General features: G+C 40.2%; 1 protein-coding gene across 1 annotated transcript in view; it reads right to left on the bottom strand.

Moving 5' to 3' along the window:
- Positions 1–24,268, bottom strand: part of LOC149266343 (uncharacterized) — a 32,775-nt gene extending 8,507 nt beyond the window's left edge. The window contains exon 1 of the mRNA XM_089430338.1: positions 23,481–24,268. Coding sequence (XP_089286464.1) covers positions 23,481–24,183 — 703 coding nt within the window. The 5' untranslated portion in view covers positions 24,184–24,268. The remainder of the gene's footprint in view (positions 1–23,480) is intronic.
- Between the last annotated feature and the right edge of the window lie 2,641 nt (positions 24,269–26,909).

The following is a 26,909-nucleotide window of genomic DNA, read 5'->3' on the forward strand; positions in this document are numbered from 1 at the left end:
CCTAACAATTAATTGAAATTGGAAGTGTGATTATAGGTTGGGAACCATGCATTGGGATCCATGTACCATGCCTTGAGGTGCATGCACAATGCCTTTTGATCCATGTACCTGCACTAGGATCCATGTATCTATATACAACTATATTTGATCACACTGGGATATGTGTCAAAGTTTCTTAGGATGTGTGCCTGTGCATTGGGATTCATGTCAATTGAGGTGGACAATGACAAGGTCACTGCATCATCACCAAAGGTCTACATCAACATTTATGTAAACTCAACATTATTTGAGCATCATTATTAGTCATTGTATATGTATCATCTGCACATGTGCGAGGGGAGTCCCCTTCTTGTATCCATGTCTATACTTGAGAGCTTATAGGATGTATGTGTGAACTAGTGTGTCACATCCATGAATGACACTAGTCACCATTATTACTCCTCTAGAAGCTTCTAGGAAGTGATTTAATCATTTCCCCATAAGTATTTACTTCTAAAACTTCGAGAAAGGACAACCAACTTCAAGGAGAGTTATCTTTTGACAGAGTGCCATAAGTCTGCCAAATCAATTCCATTGGATGAAAATTGACTACACGAATCTCAAAATTGGGTCATAATAGAAAAATAAATTAGGAATTGTCACATGCAAATTATCACATGTTTTGATCATTTGACATCCAAGCCTGTGAACCACTATTGAGTTAGTGCTCCACTATTTTTATTATTTTTTACCTTGTCTACCTCACATATACAAATAAAGGTTGGTTAGAAACCACTTGTATTGAGCACATTGTATTCTTTGAACACGTGGATTGTAATGAATGGTTCAGAGGCTTCCTTCTCCTATTAAAAAAAAGACACTCCACACCTCATTTTGTTGAGTTTGAGATTAACAAAAGAATTTCTTTGCAACAAGATGTTGGTTAGAGTCTTCTTATTTCCTTTGTTCCTTTAGCAATTTTTTAAGTAAGTTCCATGAACCTTTGTCTTAGCAAGGAGAGAGGCAAGTCTTTGAAGTAAAATTTTCAAAGGGTATGTTTTGCATTAAACTTTACCTTTTATTTTACTGAATTTATGTTGAAATATTAAAGTAAATTATCCATTGTGAATTTCCTTTTTATATCTCTCACACATTCCCCCAAAGAGAGGGGGGGGTGGGGGGGGTGGGGGGTTATGCCACCCACATTTTTCACACTCCAAGGGCACTTAGAGTAGTGTTTCCCCACATTCCCCTTTAGGGAAAACTCTAGGAAATACAAATAAATGTTTCATTAGTATGGGGGATGCATTTCCCCTCGAGGGTGTCTTCATTAGTATGGGGGATGCATTTCCACTTGGGGGTATCTTCATTAGTATGGAGGATGCATTTCCCCTCGGGGGTGATTAAGTGCCCTCCCCCCCCCACCCCCCAAAGAAGGGGTGTGCTCGGTTCTATCCTTTTGTAGAGTTTAGGCTTCTGTGATCCATATCAAGTTTACAAAAATTCTTCGGCGAAGATGACATGAGACATCATTGGACAAATGATGTCTCATGTGATCTTCGCCGAAGAATTTTTGTAAAAAAAATCTATCCTTTTGCTTAGATTTTGAACGCTATCATTAATTGCTTTGAGATATTTGAGAGCAATTACAACCTCATCTATAGAGAAAGTAGAATTTCATATCCCATTTAAAATTCAACAAACTTAACAGTTTTCAAAATTTTAGTATTAGCGGGATTACAAGGGGGGGCATGTCACCCACATTTTTCACACTCCAAGGGCACTTAAAGAAGTGTTTCCCCACATTCCCCTTTGGGAAAAACTCTAGGAAATGCAAAGAAATGTTTCATTAGTATGGGAGATGCATTTCCCCTCGAGGGTGATTAAGTGCCCCGCCCACCCCCCAAGAAGGGGTGTGCTCGATTCTATCCTTTTGCTTAGATTTTGAATGCTATCATTAATTGCTTTGAGATGTTTAAGAGCAATTACAACCTCATCTATAAAGAAAGTAGAATTTCATAGCCCATTTAAATTCAACAAACTTAACAGTTTTCAAAATTTGAGGATTGGCGGGATTACAACATTTCCACTAGCTTACACAATGATGAATTTGAATGGAAAGAATTAATATTGTTAAGATTATATTATTATTATAACTATAATTTTAAAGATGAGGAGTCCCCTTGAATTTCGACAAAAAATTGAGGGCACTCCTACATGTCCCCCATGTGCATCTCCCTACTCTTGCATTACATTATCCTGAAAACTTGGTGGACATTGTAATTCTTCTACACAGGGACTATGAATCTTCCCCTAGTGGCTCTAGCTCTTTCAATCCAAAAGAGCCCACTAAAGAGATGGAATCTAAAACATAAAATATTGTGGAGCAATTTATAATTTTTGAACCAAAGAGTGAACATTTATGTATATGAATCACAATTTCAATTTACATTGATTAGTTTCCATTGTAATTATATAAATAAGGATGTACATTTATGTGTTTCGAATATGAATGAGGATGAGCATATAGAGAGAGAGAGAGAACATATTCAAAGAGAGAGAATATGTACTTTCTATATGACTTGCCATGCATAACCAATAATTAAAAATGAAAATAAACCTTAAGAACCCTATAATGATACTAGTAGGAAAAACCTGAGAATTGTTGCTTCACCAACCATACTCATTTGTCTTTCTCATTTCTGAGAGCTTTGTCTTAAAGCACTACAACAAATAATAACACACTTAAAATAGGAGAAAAAATGGAGCTAGGGTTTTTTCTTCGCAAGAATGAGTTTTTGGGAGTGGTCGCCTTGCTCTGTTCTTTGGATGGCTCGAAAGGTGGTCATGGTTCTTGGAGGCAATGGAGGGGTTTGTACCAAGCGGCTTCATCGACCTCAACTTGTCTACCTGGTTCATTTTCTTCCCATGGGCCTTTGGTGGTCTGTTCTCACCGGTCGACTAGGTTGTTGTGGGCTCTTTGTTGTTCGTTGAACCAGCTGAATTTGGAGTCACGACGGCTGAAGAGGGCTTCCCTCCTCAAGTTGCTATGAGCTCAGGATGCAAGCCAAGCATGGGTTGAGTCCAGTGGCGGGCCAGGTCTTGCAATTTGGTTTTCTTCTTCCGAAGGCATGTGGCAGGGGGTCTTGCTGGGGGTTCTCGACAGACTTTTTGGCTCGGTGGTGCGAGCAAGTCAGACGCTCTGTCTACCCTAGTATCTTGACTTCTCAGGCAACAGCCTCTCCCTCCTTTTGGCGGCTTCAGACTCGGGAAAAACAAAGAAGGCAGACAATCTGTTTCCAAGTCTCTATTCGAAGCAATTTCTCTTCAGGCCAAGGTTCTCCATGGCGCAGCCAGCTCGTTTGCTAGTTTTGGTTGTTGATGTGATGGCCAGGGATTTTTCGCCTGCAATCAACCGCTCAGACCGGCGCTTTGTGGCTCTTGATCTTGCCCCTGTTGCGCGGCATGGGGGCAATAAGCGGGAGGATGGCTCTCAGTTCCGGGTAATCCCTTCCTATTTTCAAATTTTTATAAAATCTCCAGAGGTGATCCAAATTGGATCCTAGAACACTCTCTAAGTTTTCATGAACTCTTTAAAAATCATGCCAAAGATTAAAATTCTTATAAAGATCAAGCTTATCGGAGATATACTCGTAACAGTAGCAATTTGTGATCAGTGCGGAGCAACAAGGACCGTTGGTCAAGCGCGCAGACCGTCGGCCCATGGTAATGCATGTTGTCGCAAATTAGCAAATCCAAAAGCCATTTCAAGAAATGGGAGTAGTTTCTGATATGCGATTTGGGCAAACCCCTCAAAGAAGGAAAGGCCGCAAGCACCCGGACCCGAAAAATCATAAAATGCAACGGATATCGTTCCGATTCCGTCAGAAGCGGGGTCCCACAAAAACCGACAGGATATCGGAAGGGCTTCGAGCGGTAAGCGGTTTCAACCGAGTCTCACCCGATGCCATACAATGGTTGCCACGCGTCTGGCGAAAGAGAGAGAAAATCGCTCACATTGGTCACATTGGATGGGTAAACATCATGTTACTTATCCACCCGATATGGACGATGACCGTAGGATTTGGAGGCTCCAGATCAACAGCGGAGACGCGTTCCGATGGATGACCGGATTTGACGAGGTTAACAAGCAGAGTTGTATAGGATTTGAAGTCCGATGTGGACAATGCATTGGCAGAAGGTCGTGTTTCGTGGGCATTCTTGGAGTTAACGGAAAAAGCGGTTGTTTCAAATATGTCCAAGAGAACTGACACTCATCCGTTAGGAAATAGGTGGCCACCTCCCTATGAGGCGTTATACAGTGACTGATTACGCAGGACAAAGGGATTCGAATGGACAGAGGCAGGGGAACCTGAACGCTGGGAAGCGAAAACGAACAGTGAGAAATCATATTGGCTTTAAAGCCACACGCTGACAGAGAGAGAAGCAGGTGAAGAAGAAAGCTAGGAGCAGAGAACAGAGAGAAGAAGTCGAACTGACCTGCAGAAGCAAAGGCAACATCAAGCCAGAGTCAAGACAGAGACAGAGAGAGTCAGAGAGTCTGTGTGCTCCAAAGAAGGCTTGAAAGGTTCAAGCGCACTCCTCTGTAATGCCTGTCATGTATGAGTCCCAGATTGGGCTCATACTACTGTGACCAATAGAGGTCGATAGTCAGTAAGGAGAGCCTGTGTACTCCAGAGACTTGAGGGATCCAAGTACAGTCTTGCTGATTTATATCTGTTATGTGAGACTCAAATTGAGTTCACTGTTGTAAAAGCTTTGCTTTGAAAACATAATAGAGAGGCCACCATTGAAGGCTAGACCGAGAGACGTAGCCCATGAGTATTGGGTGAACTCCTTATTAAACTTGTTGTGTTCATATGTTTGCCTGTTATGTTTTCTTTAACTGCTTCATTGCCTGTGTATTTCGCAATCTTATCGATACGTTGCATAAAATAACATAGGAAAATTCATGCACATGAGTTTGTAATACCTTATTTAATTGTCTTGGATCGATTTCAGATCAAGAGGGGCTTTCCCTTTCGATCTAGGTTAGACATACAAATAGTGTGTTTTTCCTGAAGCACTCCATTATGCAGAAAGTTGGATATCCAACACACATGCAAAATTTGATTTATGGAGGCAGAGCTTTACAAGATTGCAGGTCTCTGCAGGATTACTATATACAATCTGTTGCATCCACCATCGTCCTCAACCTGTGATTAAGGAGGGGGGAGGGTCTGCCAAAAAACCTTCCAATGCAGGTAAGGGCTTCGGGAGCAATACTTCAAAAAACTCAGAAGTCAATAAGAAACAAATGAACGAAGGCCCCTCGTTTAAGAATATATTGCAAGGGAAAAAAACAGCGACGAACAAAAAAACAAGAGGGTTCAGTCTCTAGCCCATACATAGTGGAGCTAATGAACTCAATCCCAGAACTAAATATAGATGATACAGAAGCAGATGTGCACTGTGCCTCTTTCGAATCACAAGCTATTATTTGTCGATTTAATTGTTTTTGGCCAAAACCTGAGGAACTTTTTCATTGGATTTTGACCAACTGGTCCCCGATTGTGAAATACACCTTTTCTCTAAAGGATTTTCTATAGTAAAACTCCCTTCTCCAGAGGCCAGAGACAATATTTTGCAGGAGGGGCCATGGTTTTGGGGAACAACGAGACTTTTCATCACTCCTTGGTTCCCAGCATTCGATGCAAACACCATGGTCATCTCCAAAATGCCAGTGTGGATTCGTTTGCACAATCTCCCTCTTCATTTCTGGGATGAGCACATACTTTCAGGTATTGGGAACAGCATTGGGAAATATCTCAAGATGGATTCCCAAAGATTGGATGAAAGGATCTATACACATGCCCAAATTTGTGTGGATGTAGACCTCAGCAAAGGCTTGTCGGACCGTATTCAACTGATCCACAAGCAGATGAACTGGACTCAGACTCTTGACTATGAAAACACAGCTTTCAAATGTAGAATCTACAGAAAAACAGGGCATATTCAAAAATATACGCCCGGAAGCCAAAAAAGACAACATCAGAGGGAAGAAGAATGGGAAGCAGCCAAAAGGATGGAATTTCCATCCACCCCAACAAGAAGTGGAGGAAGCTGAAGCTGATGAGGAAACCCCACAACCCGGGATCAACCAGACATCACAAGTACCAGAAAAACAGGGGAGTTCACTCAAGAACCCAAGGGAACTCAGGAAATTTAGGTACAAACAGCATCCATGCCAGAAGCTATGGAAACCAGTGGGTATAAACATACCCACAGATTAGACACTTCAGATTCAGACAGGGACAATGCAAGGCCTGGTCCTAGAAACCAACTTGCACTTGTCTCTTCTTCGCCATCCCAAGGGGAATGGCGCAAGGTGGAAAAAAAAAAGAAAGGGAGAAAAGCCTAGGTTTTTCTCCCCTTTTGTATATTAGTTTGTTTTTTATTTCTGTATGTTTCAGCCTATCATCAGTCATGGACTTGATGTTGTTATGAATATTTGAAAATGTAACATGTGATTTTATTTTCACTAATAGAATTACGCTTTTTTTCCTAGGAAAAAAACACACTTAAAAATAATCGCATCAAGAGGTGACTTGCTCAAAAAAAGTAATCGCGCCAAGACAACAATTTGCTCTACAGCTCAGATGGGGATGGGTGATCGATCCACGCTGGCATTAAGTGCAATGAATCTAAAAACAGCAAACGTGGGTTTGGCATATACAATATGGACTGTAGCACAAACCCATCTCTCTAGTATGGATTTCAAGGTTCGTGAAACTCGGGGATGCATATCTCGAATTCATCTCATGTTGCTCCCTTGTATGATACTGGTGATTTATAGATAGGGACGTTGTTTGGTCTGTGGTGATGTCATTTGGTCTACAGAGAAGTCATTTTTGGTCTAAAGAAAGGTCATCCAGGCTAAAGCCAATTGATGTTTGTTCCAAGTGTTAGGGTTTCTCTACTTGCCCTTGTTTGTGGATGTTTGCTTTTGCAAGACCCTTTTTAAATGTTTTTTCAATAGAGTTTAAAAGAAAGTAGTTTCCAAATAAAAAGTTTGAAATACGAGATTTGTAAACATAAGCTTCACAACTTCAGAGAGGAGTTTACGGGGTTTAGGGGGTATCAGATACAAGTTTCGATGAGTTCGCAATAGGAATAACAACATATCAGATAGAGCTTACTGGATATAACGAGTAAACAATATGAGAACATACACACCTTTGGCATTCGTTGTTTCTTGCTAATGACCTTGACATTCCCCTACATTCAGGGAGCTCTTGGGGAAATATTCCACCATGATATCCAAATTGAATCTCGAAATCGTTCCAAGACCCTTATTGCTGACCATATTATGCCAATCCCACACAAATTTCCCGGCATTTGAGAGCGCAAAATGCACTTTTACCCTAGGTAGCGCAGCCGCGATAGTGTAACCCCGCTGACGCAACTTATGCAAAGCGGGAGAAAAGTCCACATCGCTAGACATCAAAAGAATCAGAGCAGGAGGGCTATTGTCCAAAGCAAACAAAAACATGTCGATCGGTATGGGCTTATCGGTCGCATCTTTATTCCCACTGGGGACATCAATGAGATTGATCCCAGCCTTCTGGCAACCCTATTTGATATCCTTGGACAAAGGGTTGTAGTCTTCGTTAGTCAAGAAGGTAGTGATAACTCCCTTCACTCCTCCATGAACCATTAGTGAGTTTCTAAGGTTTCCTGAGACATCCATTAGAGGGACTTCCGCCAGTATAGGGCAGTTTTCTATGTCCCACATAATGGCCATTGGTCCCTTCCATGTCAAGGTCATCCATTTCTTCCGCTGCTTCTGCGTTGCCCATATCTAGGCACCCTGTGCGTGTTTTCCTCCTCCACCAAGTCCCCATTCCTTTCTTCTCAGATATTGAAACCAGGGTAAAACAGAGACAAGAAAGGCTCCAAAAAGGCGTAGGGATTCGTATTTAAGTACATTTAAGCCTAGGCAGATGATAGGTGGGTTTAGGGTTTAAATTGGTTCCATTGAGTCGGGGAGATGGTCACACGGTTTAGAGTCCACGTGGCATCAGAAGAGTGTTTAATAAACCCACTAGCATGTTGAGAGAAGAGTTGGCATGTTATATGTTTTAGATGGGCATTCAAGTAGCAGGTATAAAGCCACCTTGTTGAGGAGTTCAAAGATAATTCTTAAATGGATCTAATTTACCCTTGTTTGGTGATGGATGCGTGTTGCTTTTCAATCATGAGATTTAATAAATATTTAATAAATAATTAAATAATTAATTCTAGGTTGTGGTTGTTTTATTTTTGGCATAGTTAAATTTATAGACAAAATGGTTTTTTTATGATATTTTACTAATTAATTTTAACCAAAATCTAGCAGAGATTTTGGTTAAAATTAATTAAACCTAAGTTGCAGGAAATGTTGGAGAAGGGTCCGTTTCCGGCCGAAAAAGAAATGGAAACAAGGCAAACTCATACCGTACGATCTGGAAACTCGTATCTGGCCGCACTGGCCCATTTCTCGAGGAGAAAACGTGGCCAGTACAGGCCGTACAATGGAGTTTCCTCTTCTAACTTGACTTTTTCATGTATTTTTATTTTATTTTCTCGCTTCTAATTTTTTATTGGGCGACTAAAATATCTTCTAGATGCTTCTAGATGCCTCTCAAGTTATAAAAAAGAGGATTTTTTGAGTGGGGCGGCTTAATTTTCAAGCCTATGTTGATATGCAGGAATTTAAAGTAAAAGTGACATTCTCCTTTATTTTTCATTTTCATCCTTTTACTTAAATTTTTAACATTACCATGAAATGACTCAGGATGTTTGAGAGTGGTTTCGCCCTCATTGGATTTCATATGGAGAAAGAAGAATTTTAGATCTCACTCAAAATCTAGCAGACTTATCTGTTTTTCAGGATTTCAAGATTGAGGGGATTGCAATGTTTCCATTGGATTTTGTCATGTACTAGGGTATGGAACTTGTATTTAATCAAGAGAACCAAGCCCTCTATGCAGGGGAAACTCCCAATAATCAATAGCACGTAGGGTACTAGGGTATGGAACTTGTATTTAATCAAGAGCACTAAGGTCTCTTTGACATGCATTGACCAAGCGTTGACTCATCAAGGGTGTGGTTTTGGTGTGGCTGCCACTCCTAAACAGGCTGCAGATTTTGGCACAAAAATCGAGGCAATCCGTCCACAGGTTTGACCAATGTTGACTGCCCTAGTTTTGGGCAACAAGTTGACTTCAATCAACAATAGTTTGACTGCGTTTTGGGGGTTGTTCAAGCGATGTTTCTTCAAGCTATTCAAGGGCTAGTTGACCGAAAATTGACCAAGCATATTAGAGGTCAATTTCAACTCGTTTGAACAAGTTTGACTCTGCTGATATAAAATTACAGAATTCTGATTTTGTACTATTTCTCTATGCTAAACTATTGAAGATAAAAGAAGATTTGATCAAAGCGTTTCCCCGCATTGGGGTTTGTCCCTGGCTAGCCGCCACATCTTGTGTCTCTTGTCTTGGCTTGTTTTCTGTTGATCGTTTAATGTTCTATTTGCACTTTACTCAATGTATATGTGATTGCTAATCTGTGGCTAATAAGAAGAGAAGAAGTAAATTGCTCTAAGCATAGAACATACCATAATTTAACAAGGATAAACTCCCATGTGGATGTGGGGCAAAATAAGGTTGCACATTAGTTGCATTTTTCCCTCTTTGCCTTGTTCTTGTATGTTGATGTTGAGTATTTGTACTAATCTGAATGGCTAAATCATCATTCCAAACTCACTTTTCTTAGGAGCTCGACCTTCGAGTCGAATAGGCTTATGTGTGTGAGCGTTATAACCAAGCATTGGGGACATAGAAAGGCCCAAAACATATTTGCATATGTAGTAGGGGGTTGAACTTCATTAGCTAAAGGCAGAAGGAAGCAGACTCCTTATCAACCATATGCCTAGGTGCCATGACCAAACGTGCACACGCTGAAGATCTGAGATGTTGAATACCATAAGCGTTGCCACCATCAGATGGATCCCACAGGTTTTACCCCGGATATTTCAAAGGGAGATCAGGATGAATCCCATCGAAATTGAAACAAAAGGACAACATGGTGGGGTGGAGTTGGATGTTAAGATTTTGGGCACATCGAGGCGGAGGACCCCCAATTCTTCACATAATGTGGAAGTTGTAATTTGTAGGGATTCGAAGACTTATGTGGGACCCAGGCCACGTGAAGGATGTGAAGATAGATGACATCACCCCAATGTTTAGTTTTGGTCATGTCACCCCAAATCTCAGAGTCTGAAGATTTCGAGTAGAGGGCTTGATAGAACTCCCAGGATTTAAATCCTGGGGTGACAAGGCGTGTAGGGCTCGTTAAGTGGGGATAAGTGTTGTGTGGCGTGAATGCATCTATGTATAGGTCAAGGGGGGGGGCTTAGCCTTATTATGAGGTGTACATTTCCATGTAGCCCTGAAGGTAGACCCTAACCCCAATGACTTCAACAAGGGACGATATTGAAACCCGCCATGATTTTATTCCTGGGGTGACGTAGCATTGGAGGACCCACACCCATTTACATTGCCTAAATCATATATATGTTGCGGGTTGGTCCAAACCATATGAATCAGATTATACATGGCACAGTGTGAACGAGTTAGCAACTGGGGTCGTGCTGCCAGGTGGTGATGAGGTGGATATGCCATGGATAGCCACATGTGCACCAAATGGGAAGCACGTGGTAGGCCATGTTGATGTGGCACTATTTGATAGGCTAATATTTGAATGGCCATATATTTTGATCCGAAGTCGGATTGAGACAAATGTAATATCGTTGAAAAAGGTCTCAACAAGATGGACCTGATAGTGTCATCCGTTTTAGGTTTTGAGGAAGTTGAGGAAGGTCAAAAAGTTTAGACCCCATTTCCATAACTATGCATTAAAGGTCGAGTCAACATAATAATTGCCTCCTTCTACCCTTAGTAGGGGCTATGGATAGTAGGGAGCATATTACATTGATAAAATATTATCCTGTAAAAATTGAATAAGATGGTCAATATTAGCTTGCTTTAGTGTTATCAGGTTAGGCCATTTTGTAAAACGATCACTGGTTATTACCATGTAAGAATGGCTCATATTGGATTTAGGATTTATAGGGCCAATAACATTCAAACCCCACTATGTGAAAGGACTCTCAACTGTGATTGTCTTTAGGGGCATATCAATCCTCTTATCTCTATCAATTTTTTTATGCATGGTAAGCACTTCTGTATAAAAGCATGTACATCTCAAAATAATGTTGGACAATAGAAACCTGCTCAAATGATCCTATGAGATCTCGCCATTGGAGCAAAATTTCCACTACAAATGCCTTTATGCATCTCCCTGAAGACCTTAATAGATTTGGAGTAGCTCAAACATCTCAATAACATGCCATCAAAATTTCTTCGAAACAACATTCAAGAAATCAATATGTAAGCATCTAATTTCATCTTCAGTGATCACCTTTCCTTAGCTATCATCCCATTTGGAAATTGTCTTGAATTCAAATGAAATATGGTGTCTATATACCATTAAGGTCTTGCTAACATTTCGTCTTATGTAACAAGGGTTGTTTTATTTGATAAATCAATGTTGAGCACTTCAATCCCACCAATCAACTTACATAATCCTTGTCCCTTCGTAGTTTTTGGTTCTTTATCTCTATGTCATACTCATGTAATTTTGCCAACTAGTTGACCCATCTCCCCTCTCTAAGTTATTGAGACAACATCATCTTGATAAGAGGATATGGAATATAAGTAGTCACATGTGAGGTTGGAATATAACTCCTAAAGTAAGAGACAACTTTGACCAAGGGAAATGCTTCTTTTCTCCATAGGAGAATACCTCACTTCATACTCTTGTAGGCATTTCTTCCTATTAGTAGGATCTCTCTCTCTCTCTCTCTCTCTCATGTATTTTGGCATCAAGGTCTTCACATATATATGGGGCTTCGAACCTTTCTATATAACCACTTATTGGTGATTATTCTAGATTAACGGTCCATGTTAACAATCTTTTGAGCCACTCTTCAATGTACTCCTTCATTGACAGAATTGTGATGTCTTGCTTAACCCAGAGTGAAAGAAAATATGTATTCTTCTATTTCTTTAAGCTCAAAGCACAATTGTTTAGTTCAGTGTTACTTTGGGAGCAGGAGCGAAAGCAGGGAGCAGGAGCGAAAGCGGGGAGCGAGAGCAAAAATGGGTGTGGGAGCAACATTTTCAAAAGTTCCCGGTTTGGGAGCAAATCCCGAAGCAGTTTTTATATATATATATATATTTTATATTTTTTATATTTTGATACATATATGTCAACAAAAACATGTAGAATGATGAATTAGATATAAAAAACATAAAAAAGCATAGATTGATCATTGAACTATATAACATCAATCATCTAGAAGTTATAATCTTCATCAACCACGTCCACAAGTTAGTAACATACAACATATTGAGTCTCGTGAATCATGATTCATCAATCTTAAAGTTTCAACTTCAAGCTTTCAAAATTGAAAATTCAATATATAACATTTATGATCATTGATCACCAAAGTTGTACTTGTAAGCTAAGTTTAACCATTACTAGAAATAATATCTAACATGAAATGAAATGTTATAAAATGAATTATGAAATGAAATGAAACAACTTTCACGAAGCATCATATTCATAATTCAGAATCATTACCAATGAGTTATAATTGCCAACTTCAAACTTCAAACTTAGATTGTCAGAGTCATATATTGTTTACAAAAAATATCATTATGATATGAAAGAGTCAAGACTCAACAGTGATGAAAACTAATAGAAACTAGAAAAGACAAGTAAACTGTAAATCTATTATCTACTACTTCATGTGGCCCTTGCCACGAGAAGTGTCTGATGTATGAGCAGGTTGTGGTGGTCTTCTAGGAGTCTCCTCCCACAAAGACCGACGACCAAAACCAGAAGGCACGTCCCCTCCACGTGAGGGTGTAGATGGAGGCAGCGACAGCAAAGGAACAAGACTCGGAACTCGAGCACTGCTACTGGAGGGTGGAGGTGGCATGGTTGTTGCTTCATCTTCCTCTCATAAGTTCTGCTTCCAGATCTCCAAGATGTATAGTGCCATCCTCCAAATTATCATCCTCTGGGTGGTTGTCCCAAATTTTATATGTTGGATCCTCATGAGCCCGATCACAGTAATGACTCAACAACCTCAAGTTGTAGTGATCCAGGTGGGATGTTGGTGGCCACCCACCTATCCCATTTGGACCCCCACAACTGTCTCTTTCAATTTTTCAGTTTCCTTAATTATAGCACAATTTACTATTTTTAGCAGTTTTTCGGGTCCTAAACTTCCGGAGCCGTTTTGAGGCCCTAAACGACGTTTTTTGGGAAATCCACCGCCAGCGATTTTTCTGATAAAAATCGCCTTTTCCGTCGTAGTCCTCGGAGAGATCTTTCCAACGGGCTATCATGCGCGTCAAACGGAGATAATACGACCAATTCGCGACCCCGGGAAGTTGGCTATCCAACTCACCCCAAAACGGGGCCCACAATTTGGCGTTTCATCTTCTAGGGTTAGGTTTTGGAATGTGAAGGGTTTTCCATTGTTTCTCAATAATAAATAGGCCTTCGAGCCTCATTGTAAACACAGTTCGAAACAATTCAGAGGCATGTAGCCGACACATCTCTTCTCAGAGATAAGCTACCATCGCCCTAGCTGGGTTATTTCTATTTATAAGCATATTTCAGTATTCTCCATTAATGAAATGAAGTATTATTTCCGCTGCATCTCTGTATTTATGGTTATCTTTGTAATCTATTGCGTTCCTGCTTAAATCCGGATCAGTGGTATCAGAGCGGTCTGCTTTTTCTCTGTTTTTCTTTGCATGTCCCCGACGAGGTCGGGATATAAGGAGTTAGGGATTGAATTGATCGAACCTTTGCAAGACCAGCCTCGCAAATCTCGACAACCTCCCATGGCGGATGAGAAGAAAAACGAGGGGGCAGGTGATCCTATCAAAATCTTGCTCGAAGAAGCCCTCGAGCGGCAAAGGAACGCGATGATGGATAGCTTTGCGCAGATCCTTCAACGGCTACCCAGAGGCGACGCATCGGCTTCCAACAGCTACTCTGGAAACGCCACACCGTTTAAGGTACAAGTTAATTTTGAAATCCCCATATTCGAGGGTCAAATAGACACAGATGCCGTAGATAAATGGTTAAATCTACTAGATGGGTATTTTTCTGTTCATGAATTTTCAAGTCGGGAAAAGATTGTTTTCGCTCTTCTCAAAGCAGCCCCCCACGTTAAGGACTGGTGGGAAACATACTGCGAGCAGAAGGATGGAAGTACAGGCTCACTGTTTTCAACCGCACCCACTTGGAATGACTTCCGGGATGCCATCAAGGAGAAGTACTACCCTGTCGGAAGCTATGAGGACAAATACATCAAATGGACCACACTGCGGCAGGGACGAGACCAAGATGTGACAGAGTTCACAAATATTTTCCATACCCTTCGCACACAGTTGGGTATCAAAGATTCTGAGCTGCATCTGGTACTCAAATACCGCGGCTGCCTACACAGATACATCCAGTAAGAGATGGAGTTCTTGAACATCTCCTCACTCGGCACAGCATACCGATACAATGTTAAAATCGAGCAAAAGTTCAAACAGAAGAAGCGAGACTTTGGATCTGCAAATCCGAAGCCCAAAGGACAAAGCCAAGGCGGGGTGACCCAAGACAACTCGTCGAAACCGCAAGAAAAGAACACCACCACAAAGCCGAGGAAGGACACAGGAAAGTGGTGTGAATTCCACAAGAGTCCCACTCATAACACAAGTGAGTGTCGGACCAAGGAGTCGCTAGTGGTCGAGTTGAAGGCTTCTGAATCAGATGCATGTTCTGACTCTGAGTCAAAACCTGACAAGGGGAATGACAAAGGGAAGCAGATCATTGATGCGGATCCCAGCGCCACTGTTGCTACTGCCAAGATCCAGAAAAATGAGCCCGAAGATCCAAAGGAGTGGGAACGTCTTTTCCACTCACAGATGTGGGTGAAGGGTTCGCCGCTGCAATTCATTGTCGACAGTGGCAGCCAAAAGAACCTCATTTCAGCAGAGGTCGTAAAGTGGTTGGGCCTACCAACTACACCACACCCACAGCCGTACAGTATCGGTTGGCTTCACGAAGGACGAGATCTCAAAATTCGCCAACAGTGTCGCCTTCCCTACAGCATCAAGCCCTTCACAGACGAGGTATTGTGTGATGTTACACCTCTAGATGTTTGCGATGTACTATTAGGCCAGCCATACTTGTGGAGGCGACATGCTGTGTATGAGTCAAGGCCTCGCGCTATCATTATTTCTTTGGATAATTCATTATACAGGATACCGGAGGTAGCGCCACCTATCGCCACCTCTTTGATCACTGCCAAGAAAGGAAGCAAGCTCATCCCCCAGACTAGGAAATTCATTTTCTGTCTGGTTCGCTCCCAAAGTAAGGGGAAGATCGTTGCTACATCCATGACCCCCGCAAAGGGTTCCTCCACACAGCAGCAGCAGCAAAGGGATACGGTCATGACAGAACACAGGAACAACTTCTCCTCACCCACAGGGGTACCACACAAGTTTCAGGTGGGCAACAAATTTAGGTTACATCTACAGAAAGAACGCCATACCAGAACCCATCAGAAACTCAGACCACTCCGACATGGTTCTTACACCAGTAACAAGGCTACGGGCAACAATGCTTTGAAGCACAGCATTCCTCCATTCCTTCGCTTGCACCGACTGTTCAATATGGATCGTCACCGACCATGCTCCCCACCATTTCTAGACACATCAGAGATTGCAGAACAACTCACCAGAGACCCAGCTCAGCAGAAGCTTCCTCATCTCAGGGAGGAACTCAACGCAATGGGGACCATTGCTTCCTAAGGGGGGAGGAATGATCCAGGTGGATGTTGGTGGCCACCCACCTATCCCATTTGGACCCCCACAACTGTTTCTTTCAGTTTTTCAGTTTCCTTAATTATAGCACAATTTACTATTTTTAGCAGTTTTTCGGGTCCTAAACTTCCGGAGCCGTTTTGAGGCCCTAAGCGACGTTTTTTGGGAAATCCACCGCCAGCAATTTTTTTGATAAAAATCGCATTTTCTGTCGTAGTCCTCGGAGAGATCTTTCCAACGGGCTATCATGCGCGTCAAACGGAGATAATACGACCAATTCGCGACCCCGGGAAGTTGGCTGTCCAACTCACCCCAAAACGGGGCCCACAATTTGGCGTTTCATCTTCTAGGGTTAGGTTTTGGAATGTGAAGGGTTTTCCATTGTTTCTTAATAATAAATAGGCCTTCGAGCCTCATTGTAAACACAGTTCGAAACAGTTCAGAGGGATGTAGCCGACACATCTCTTCTCAGAGATAAGCTACCATCGCCCTAGCTGGGTTATTTCTATTTGTAAGCATATTTCAGTATTCTCCATTAATGAAATGAAGTATTATTTCCGTTGCATCTCTATATTTATGGTTATCTTTGTAATCTATTGCGTTCCTGCTTAAATCCGGATCATGTAGTGCACATAAACCAATCCTTTTGCCCGATTTTCATTGAGTCTGTTTCTTTTCACATTATGTATGAAGTTGTTGGTGCTCCAACACCTCTCTACAGAAGAAGTATTTACAACCTGTGAGAGAACTTTTTTGCCAATTTTGGCAAAAATCCCTGGCCGCCATATGATTCCCACCATGTGAGAGCATCAAATCTGTCTGTATCTTCCATTGCATGAAAGGTACCAAACAAACCAGTGCAACTGAAGTATCTGTCTAATTCAAGACGCACACTAGCACATTCCTCCGTGTCAGGTATCAACTTTTCTAATGCTTGCAAATATCCTGTAGATACCTCTTCATCTATATGGGGTTTGACCCTAACCCCACCCCCTGGTGCAGGTTGGCCCAACCAAGATGTAGAGTAGTATTTTGGTGTAAGGATATACGCCAAGCAATGTAGTGGAACATTAAGTTTATCCCACCGTATACACACACAATTGTGAATCAGTTTAGACAAGTTGGGATCATTGTTATGAACAATATCTTTTATTTGCCCCAACATGGTATCCATCTGCTCATACACCTCACCAATCACTGGTTTATTTGTATCTGCAAACCAAATCATGTGACAAACGGGCTTGGTGAAATCCAATACTTGCCTCACATGTGCCCAAAACATACCATCAAGAGCGGCCTCCTTCACTTGTTCAAAACCTTGCCTGTCAGCTGCATTTGTAGCCCTTTCCTTTAATACCTACCAGTGTGGACTTGATACCATGCTAGCCAATGACTCTCTTACCTTCAAAAGGCGCCTGTAGGTGAGGTAATAGCTACCAAATCTAGTCATCGCAATCTTCAACAACTCCAATCTTGAGCGTGCAGAAAAGGCCATGGGTATTGCTTTGTAATAAATTTTATCATTTGTTTGCCTCTCTTGTACAAATCACCAATCCATTTGTATTGTTCATTTTTGTTCTTAACAATATCATGCATCAAAAGGTTCATTGTGTGAACCAAACACCCAGACCAAAATATGTTAGCGTATTTATCCTCAATAATTGCTCTCGCTACCTTATAATTAGGAGCATTATCAGTGATGACTTGGATGGCATTGTACGACCCAATACACTCAATTGTTTCAAGTAATTGTTCTGCAATGTTGATGTCAGTCTTGAACTTGTCTGAGTAATCATATGCTAAAAGAAAGATGGCACCACTAACAGACACAGCAAGAACATTTATTAATGGCTTGCATTTTACATTTGTCCATCCATCAGATACAATGGACACCCCATGGTCAGTCCAAGAAATTGTCATTCTATTCAAAGAATGTGATATTTTTTCTTTTTCATGATCAAGTCCAACGGTTCTTGCCTTGTCATACCCAGGGCTCTTATATCCTTTAGGGGGCATCATTTATGGCAGAAACCATTTCGTGCCAATAAGGTGAGCGAAAAACATTGAATGGTATCCCACACGCATAGAGAAACTTGTAAATTTTTGAATCCACATCATTCCTACACCCTTCATCAAGGAAATTTGATATGCTTCTAAGCCTTAAACCTAGTGACCCTGTGCCTCCATATCCACTGCCTTGGGAGGACGCTGAAGGAGTTCTCTGTGCATATGATTGTGAGCTTGGTTCAAAAAAACCCTTTGATTTTTTAGATTTGTATTGGGCTTCCTTGTCTTCCCTTATGTATTTAGCTCTATCTGCTACTGATACACCTGAACAAGTTTTGATTCCTATTTGTTTATCTCCATCGCATGGCCTTTTCCTGCAGAGGTGATTTCTGGCACGAGTGTATGAACCTGTGTAATTATTGTTGCAATAGGGGCAATGAAATTTAGTTGTTCCACCCCCTTTCCCTGCTTCAGGCCTATTAACATATTTCCACAATGGAGTTCTCATGTTCACTCTCCTCCAGCTCCTCCTCAACGGGGTTTTCATCAAATCCTCTATGACCCCCTTCTTCATCCCCTTCTTCATTTTCAACCCTCATTTTTCTACTCTCCAAGGCCATAATAACCAAAAAGGAACCAAGAAGAAGAAAATGCCAAGAAATATAACCATTATGTTTGAATCTGCAAAAAAATGGAATGGGAATGGGAATGGGAGAAAAAAAATTATTTATTTATTTAGTAATGAACATTAAAAAAAAATTGCTAGAATAGAGCCTACTTCTTTGGCCTCCAATCTCCCCTCCTTGCTTTCTCTTGCTCCTTGCTCCTTGGCACTTGCTCCTTGGCATTTGCTCTCTCCTTGCTGCTCTCACTTGCTCTCTCTTGCCCCTCGCCCTCCCTTGCTCTCACTCTCGCTCTCTCTTGCCCCTCACCCTCTCTTACTCTCCTCTTGCTCTCGCTCTCGCTCTCTCTTGCCCCTCACTCTCTCTTGCCCCTCACCCTCTCTTACTCTCCTCTTGCTCTCACTCTCGCTCTCTTTTAAAATAATGAAATTGATTGGAGGGAGGGTTTATTTATATTCCCTCCATCCCTCCCTTTCCTCCCTTCCCTCCCTTTTTCCCCCAAAATCGGCGACCTTTATTTTCCGGCAGGAATTTTTTTTTCATCCGTGCAATTTTTTTCATCGACCGGGAGCGTTTTTTATAGCCCGGGAGCGGTCAGGAGCAATCACTCCCCGAGCGCTCTTGGGCTATAAAAAACGCTCCCAGAGCGATGGGAGCGATCGCTCCCTAATTCGCTCCAACAATTGGCAAGGAGCGGAAATTTTTTTACGAGAGCACGCTCCCAAGTCGCTCCCGCCCGGAGCGCGGATTGGGAGCGGGATTGAGGGGGAGGCACTCCCCCGCAACACCGGTTTAATTAATATTGGGTGGTGTTCATTATCATTAACAAAAGTAACTAACCACCACTTAATTTATTTATTTTAGAAAATCAACGAGATTGTCAAATTCAGTGACCAATGAAGCTCTAGTTATTCTCAATTCCATCTCCAATTACTCCTTGGGTATAACCATAGACCCTCTTATTAATTGTGGTATGTTAGGTCCCTACAATACTAGTGTAACCTCCTTATTGTTATTGTTAGTGTAGCCTCTTTATTGCTAATGTTGTGCCCATGTAGCCCCCATATTGTTATTGGTGTGCCCCATATAAGCTCACTATTGTTATTGTTGTGCCCTTACATTATTATTGTTATGTAGGCTCTTATTATATTGTGACCCCTTAGAATACATACCAAGGAAGTCTTTTCATTTGTATCATCCAAGAATTGTTCATTTATGTGATGTAAAGGAGGTTTCCCTCTTTAAGAGGCTAATTTTCAATTTGTTGATCTATCATTTCTTCTGTTTTGTAATCTGGATGCATAACATTTGGTATCAAAGTTTTGGATTCTAAGGTTTTGTTGCTTCAAACAGGTCATCATCTTGGAATTTTCACTATAACTTTTTTTTCTACAATGCTTCAAAAGGTGGAATTTCAACCACGTAGAGCCGAAATCTTAATGAACTTCGTGTAAAAAGTTCATATCTCGGCTCGCTATATTTTATGAGATATGGTCAGAAGAATTTAGGGTTTTTGCATGCTCCAAAATTTAGTCTCAAATAGGTGACCTAGGGGAAATCATCATAAATTTCTCAAAAAGCATTAGATTTGAATTCCATAAAAAGTTATTGAAATTGCACATATTATAGTTTCTTGTATATCATTTTTAGGGTTGCAGGTTGAAACATAACACGTGGAATTACATACAAGTTTGCTTTACTGATCCAGTGCATAACAAGGTCATCGTGGGAGATTGGGCATAACTTTATCCTAAGGAATCCAATCTCGATTTGACTTGTGGCTTTGGAAAGAAGACTCAGAGAGCTACCACGAGATGAAACTTAAAACCTTAGAGAGTCAAAATTACAAAGATATAATTGTTTCACAATCAAGCTCCTAAAAGCAAGAAAAATGTGTCTTTTTTTTTAATTACATAGCTTTTGTTTGAAAAAACAGTTTGAAGTGATTCCAAGGGTATAATGAAGCATAGATATCAATATTTGGTTCTGAAATGTCTCTCAAACAAAAGGATTCTACACCCATTAAGCCCTCAGAAAGATGTATTATGACGCATGAAGAGGAAAAATTGCAACATAATATATCAAATTACGAGACCAAGTGCAAAAAATTTTGCTCTCACAAAGAGCAACCAAAGATGAACTAAAAGGGGATATGGATTGTTTAAAAGCAAAAATAAAAGGCGACATGAATGGTTTAAAAGAAGACATGGAAGGTTTGAAGGAAGTTGTTATAAGAAATGTTTCCTAATGGTGACAAGGTGTTCCATGAAACTCATGATGAGAACAAAAAGAATGTTAATCATGATTTTAGAGACTCTAAATTTGGGTTGAAGCCCAACCACATTCTAAAGATCAATATGAAGAAGTTTGATGGCAAGGATCCAGTAACACGGATACTACAAATGGAGCAATAAGAATGAACTCCCTATCACCAGTGACTTCTCCAATAGATAGGAGATCATTCTTGATTTCGGTAATCCTCATGAAGTAGGATTGAATGGATTATCCTCTATCCATCTTGATGTCTTTCAACTTGTTCTTAAGAAAGAGGACTTGATTTGCATTATTTACTTTGAACATCCCAACCAGCTTGTCATACATCTCCTTAGATGTTTCGAAATCAAAAATATAGGCAACCAACGGCTTGTGAATAGAATCAACAATAATTTTCTTAACTTTAACCTCGCCTTTCTTGTACTTTGTTTGTGCAGTTGCAGATGGCATTTGAAAGAGGCTCCACTACTCTTCCTTTGACATAGTCCATGGCATCATTTTCTTTCAAAGTCAAATCTAGATACATCTTCCATGCATGATAGTCTAATTTGTCCTTAAGCTTGTCCTTGGATTTGAAGTAGGATGTAGTCATCATTGGGACTAGTTCCGAGTTCTTGTCCAACAACTTCCCTTAGTGATTGTTTTTCCTCACTCTTGCTTGGGCTTTTTCTTCACCTGAGCTCTGATACCATGTTAATTTTAGATAACAATGGTATGTTCTATGCTTTAGTACAATAGCATAATTTAATTCAATGTTCCTTATCAACCCAATGACAATTTTCAATAGTAGCAATCATATTAACTTAAACACGTTGAGAGTAAATTCAGATAGAACATAAAAAACATGTGCAAAAGACAAGCCAATACAAGAAGACACAAGATTTGGCGGATGTTAGGGAAAAACCCCAATGTGGGGAAAGCCCTTTGATCAAATCTTTTTATTATTATTCAATAGTTCAGCACAGAGAAAGAGTACATAGATCAAATTTACTTGCCCAATACATAGTCAAAATAGTCTTGTCAAAATCAGCAGTCAACTACAGCCCTAACCAAAAAGTCAATGTTGGTCAAATCAACATCAAAATGTCCTCCAAGCAGCTCGATCAACAACATACTAATTCAACCTTCAAAGAGAATCAAAGTCAACCCAAAACAATTCAATCAAACCAAGTCCAAGGAGAGTGAAACATTGTTGTAATTTCTAAAGTCAAATATCAAGTCAAAGTTGAAGTCAGCCTACCCAAAACACCTTGAATTTGTGCTCAACAACTCAGCCTAGAGAAATCAAAATTTTGCCTTCAAGATCGAAGTCAAACTTGGTCAAATCAACCCTAGTCAACACTAGTCTGATTCTCTAAAATTTCGCCTATTCTGTCCTAGAAAAATTCAACCTCCTGCCACACGTGCAAAGAAGAGAGAGATTGCCCCCAAGTTGTACGAACCAAACAAGAGAAGAGAGGGAGATGAAATGATGTGATGAGTGATGTCCAAATGAGGAGAGAGGTCACTCCTATTTATACAATGCGTTGAGGTGTGGAGACACATCTATTGGGCTTCTTGAGCCTACATTTGACTGAAGTCGACCTTGACAATTTGTGCATGAGAGAGAATAAATTCAAAATTCCATTTTTGCTTTGTCAGAATGAGATGATCTTTATATCAAAATTGGACCTCTCGAAAAGAGGAATCCAATGCAATAATCATCTCCATCATATGAGTTTGTCCTAAGGTGGAATTTTGCCCTAGTTGCCAATTTTAACAATATTGAAACTTGAAAGAGAGATAGAATATGTACTTTTTATGACTTGCCATGCATAACCAATAATAAAAAATAAAAAAAATAAACCTTAAGAACCCCATAATGATACTAGTGTGAAAAAACTGAGAATTTTTGTATCACCAACCATACTCGTTTGTCTTTCTCATTTCTCTGAGCACTGCCTTCAAGCACTTCAACAAATAATAACACTTAATAATCGCATCGAGAGGCGAATTGCTCTACAGTTTGGGGGTGAGTAATCAATCAAAAAAAGTAATCAAACAAAGACCAACGAACTGTTCTACAGCTCAAATGGGGGCGCTCGATCCACACTTCGTGTAACAGTGCAATGAATCTAAAAACAGAGAATGCGGGTTTGGTGTATACGGTATAGACTGTAGCACAGACCCATCTCTCTGATATGGATTTCAAGTTCATGAAACTCGAGGATGCATATCTCGAATTCAGCTCATGCTGCTCCCTTGTATGATACCGGTGATTTATAGAGGGACGTTGTCTGGTCCGTGGTGATGTCATTTGGTACAGAGAGGTCATCCACGCTGAGCTAGTCGATGTTTGTTCCAAGTGCTAGTTTTTTCCTACTTGCCCTTGCTTGTGGAACCCTTTTAAATGTTTTTTCAATGGAGTTTAAAAGAAAGTAGTTTCAAATAAAAACGTTTGAAGTTCGAGATTTGCAAACTTAAGCTTCAAAGCTTCATAGATAAGAGTTTAGGGGGTATAAGATACAGGTTTTGATGAGTTTGTACAAGAATGACAACATATCAAACAGAGGTTACTGGATACAGAGAGTAAACAAAATGAGCAAATAGATACCATTGGCATTCTTTGGTTCTGGCTGATGACCTTGACATTCTCCTCCATTCATTGGTTCTGGCTGCTGACCTTGACATTCTCCTGCATTCAGGGAGCTCTTGAGGAAATTTTCCGCCATGATACCCAGATTGAATCTCGAAATCGTCCCAAGGCCCTTATTGCTGGCCATATTATGCCAATCCCACACGAATTTTCCGGCGTTTGAGAGCGCAGAATGCACTTTTCCCCTAGGCAGCGCAACAGCGATAGTATAACCCCGTTGTCGCAACTTATGCAAAGCGGGAGCAAAGTCCACATCGCCAGAAATCAAAAGAATCAGGGCAGGAGGCCTATTGTCCAGAGCAAACAAAAACATGTCGATCAGTATGGCCTTATCGGCCGCATCTTTATTCCCACTGGGGACATCGATGAGATTGATCCCGGTCTTCTGGCAGCCCTGTCTGATATCCTTGGACAAACGGCTGTAGTCTCCGTAGGCCGAGAAGGTAGTGATGGCTCCCTTCATTCCGCCATGAACCATCAGTGAGTTTCTAACGTTTCCTGAGACATCCATTGGAGGTACTCCCGCCGGTATTGGGCAGTTTTCTATGTCCCACATAATGGCCACCGGTCCTTCCGTGTCAAGGTCATCCATTTCTTCCGCTGCTTCTGCGTTGCCCATATCTAGGCGCCCTGTGCGTGTTTTCCTCTTCGCCGCACCCATTCTGTTCTGCTGAGATATTGACAGGCTCCAAAAACCCCAAGGGATTCATATTTAAGTACGTTTGAGACTGATCGATGTGTTTAGGGTTTTATGGGAGGTGGGTGTAGGGTTTAAATTGGTTCCATTGTGTCAGGAAGATGGTCCGGTAGTTTGGGGCCTAGTTTTCCATAAGGTTTAGAGTCCACGTGGCATTTCACGGTGTTTAATAAACCCAATAGCATGTTGAGGAAGGAGTTGGCATGTTGTATCTTTTAGATGGGGATTGAAGTTGCAGGGTAGTTTGTTGAGATTCTCAAAGATAAATTTTAAACTCGGATGGAAAGTGTATTTCTGGTTAATTTTAATTAAAATTTGGTAAAGGTTTTTAAAAATTTGAGTTTAATGTATTTTGTATTATTAAGTGTTTTTTTCATGTGTTGAATTTATTTATGCATTCAAAAAATATATTTTAAATAACAAAAAATCACAAAAGTGTTTGAGATTCTATTGTTGATTCTGATTTTGTCAAGTTGTACTACACTATTTTTAAATGGGTTTTCTTTTAATCATGAGATTTCATAAATAATTAATTCTAGGTTGATGTGATTTTATTGTAATTTTTTATGATATTTTGTATTTGATTTTAGAATCAATTTTAAAATTGTGTTTAGTTGATTAAGAGTGTGTCCTTTTCAAACGTAAGGAAATAAGTTAACAATCTAAGATCTAGATATTTTTGGTAGAAATGGAAGTATGCCCCTTACAGATTACTAGTGGTTTAGTTAAGTATAATGGTTTTCCTTGAATAGTAATGATGAATCAACATATATTCACAAATAGCAACCAATAATCGTTGTCGTTGGAACACGTGAAAAATGGAGAGCAAATTAGATAAAGTGTGTAATACATATTATTCAAATTATACACATATAAGTAGAATTTTACGACCTTTGGTTTCATCTTACAAGAGGTCTCTTGGACTCCTCATGGTTGTTATATGGGTCCAAGAAGAGAGCTAAAATACATAGGTGGGTAGTAGCCAATTGCTAGATGTGCTCTCTAAATATGGTGGTTTAAAGAAGACCAAAGACCAAATGGGGTAGCAAAAGTTAAAGTCTTCTATTGGTAGTGGTTTAAGGAAGGCCATAAACCAAAAGGGTAGAAGATGAAGTCTTCTATTGGTGGTGGTTTAAAGCTAACCAACAACTTTGGAACTTGGCTTAAAGTAGTTCATAAAACAATTCCTAATCTAGCTAGAAGTTGATGTCTTCTATGAAATGTTGAGTGCACCTTGATGATGGTTTAAGGATAACCAGAAACTGTTGAAATGGTGGTTTGAAGATGACCACAAATTGTTGTATAATATAAGTAGTGAGTCTTCTACTAAGTGGTGATTTAAAGAGGACCACAAACCAAATGGTTATCTCTAGCTATAGCTTTGACTCTAACTTTGGCTAACTCTGGCTTTAGGCTTTGGTTGTTAGATGTGGGTCTGGTTGTGGCTCGAGTTCACTTCATATGACTTCAAGACTAGTAGCTAATTATCAATTCCCACATGTCAGATATAAAGTGAGAAGATGAAAATATCTCTAGAGTAAGATGTGTTGATGAAGACCATTGCCAAGAAGCGATCCATCCAAGGTGAATCTTTGCTCTTGTAGGAGTCTTGTGTATGAAACATCTATTTGAATAACGAGTATGTTTTCCACAATGACCATAATGGTGAAGATCAAAACATTGATTTCTCATGTGGCCAACTCAATGATAATGTTGCCATTTGAGAATCTAGTGTAGCTATGGAGCAGGTGAAAGACAAGATTTCTTGAAGAAACATAGCATTTTGAAACTAGATTGGTTTGGAGTGATATGGAATGTAAAAGGTTACTTCCTCTTTATATATGAGACCAATTATGTGCTTGGTATGGATGACTTTTTCCTAAGGTCTAATGATGGGCTTGGGGAGTGCAGGTTAAACTTCTACATCTTATTTGAGTGATCACTTTTTTGTTATAGTTCATCTCGTTGAAGCTATGATTCACATTGGAGAAACTCAATTTTGTCATGTGCATCTTGTAAATAGTTTCGAATATAGGTGAGAGTGGTTTTATTAATTTTTAATTATATAACCATAATCGAGAGTATTGGAGTATTGAGTGACACTAATGACTCGTCCATTTTGAGCCATTTTCTCAACAATTCAAGTCCAACAAATGAAGGATGACAAATTCCACAAAAAATGGCACCTCTTTACAATGAATTTAATGAGTAAACTCACAAAGAAACAAAAACACTTCGCAAGTTACCATTATATTTGACTCTAGAGTTGTATGTAAGAGAGATCTACCTTTGTAATGCCTATGCAAAAATACCATAATCAAATTTGTAAGAGCTCAAGAAGATGTACAATATTAGCAAGTTCTGAGCAGCATTTTTGAAGAAGTGGTAGTAAAAAAGGGCACTTTAGAAACCATACTTGACTAACAATGCTCAAGGAGAAAATGAGGGTTTATCACTTTGTGTGTGATATATAATTGTCAATACACTAACAAATGGGTGACTTAAGTGTAGTCTTGGGATCCAATACTTGGAGAATAAACAAGCAAGCACATTGGCGCTTATGAAAGGTAACCAACAATAACCAAAGTTATTATTTCAACTGCAAAGTAAGTGCAAAGTAAGTGGGCATGGTAAGAGAAATTTTAAATCTTACATCCTAACCTTCACCTCGAGAACTACAAGGATTAAGT

The sequence above is a fragment of the Pinus tabuliformis genome, chromosome 6 (assembly GCF_031772625.1).
Source record: "Pinus tabuliformis cultivar Carrire ecotype Pingquan chromosome 6, CPIR1, whole genome shotgun sequence".
Lineage (NCBI taxonomy): Eukaryota > Viridiplantae > Streptophyta > Pinopsida > Pinales > Pinaceae > Pinus > Pinus tabuliformis.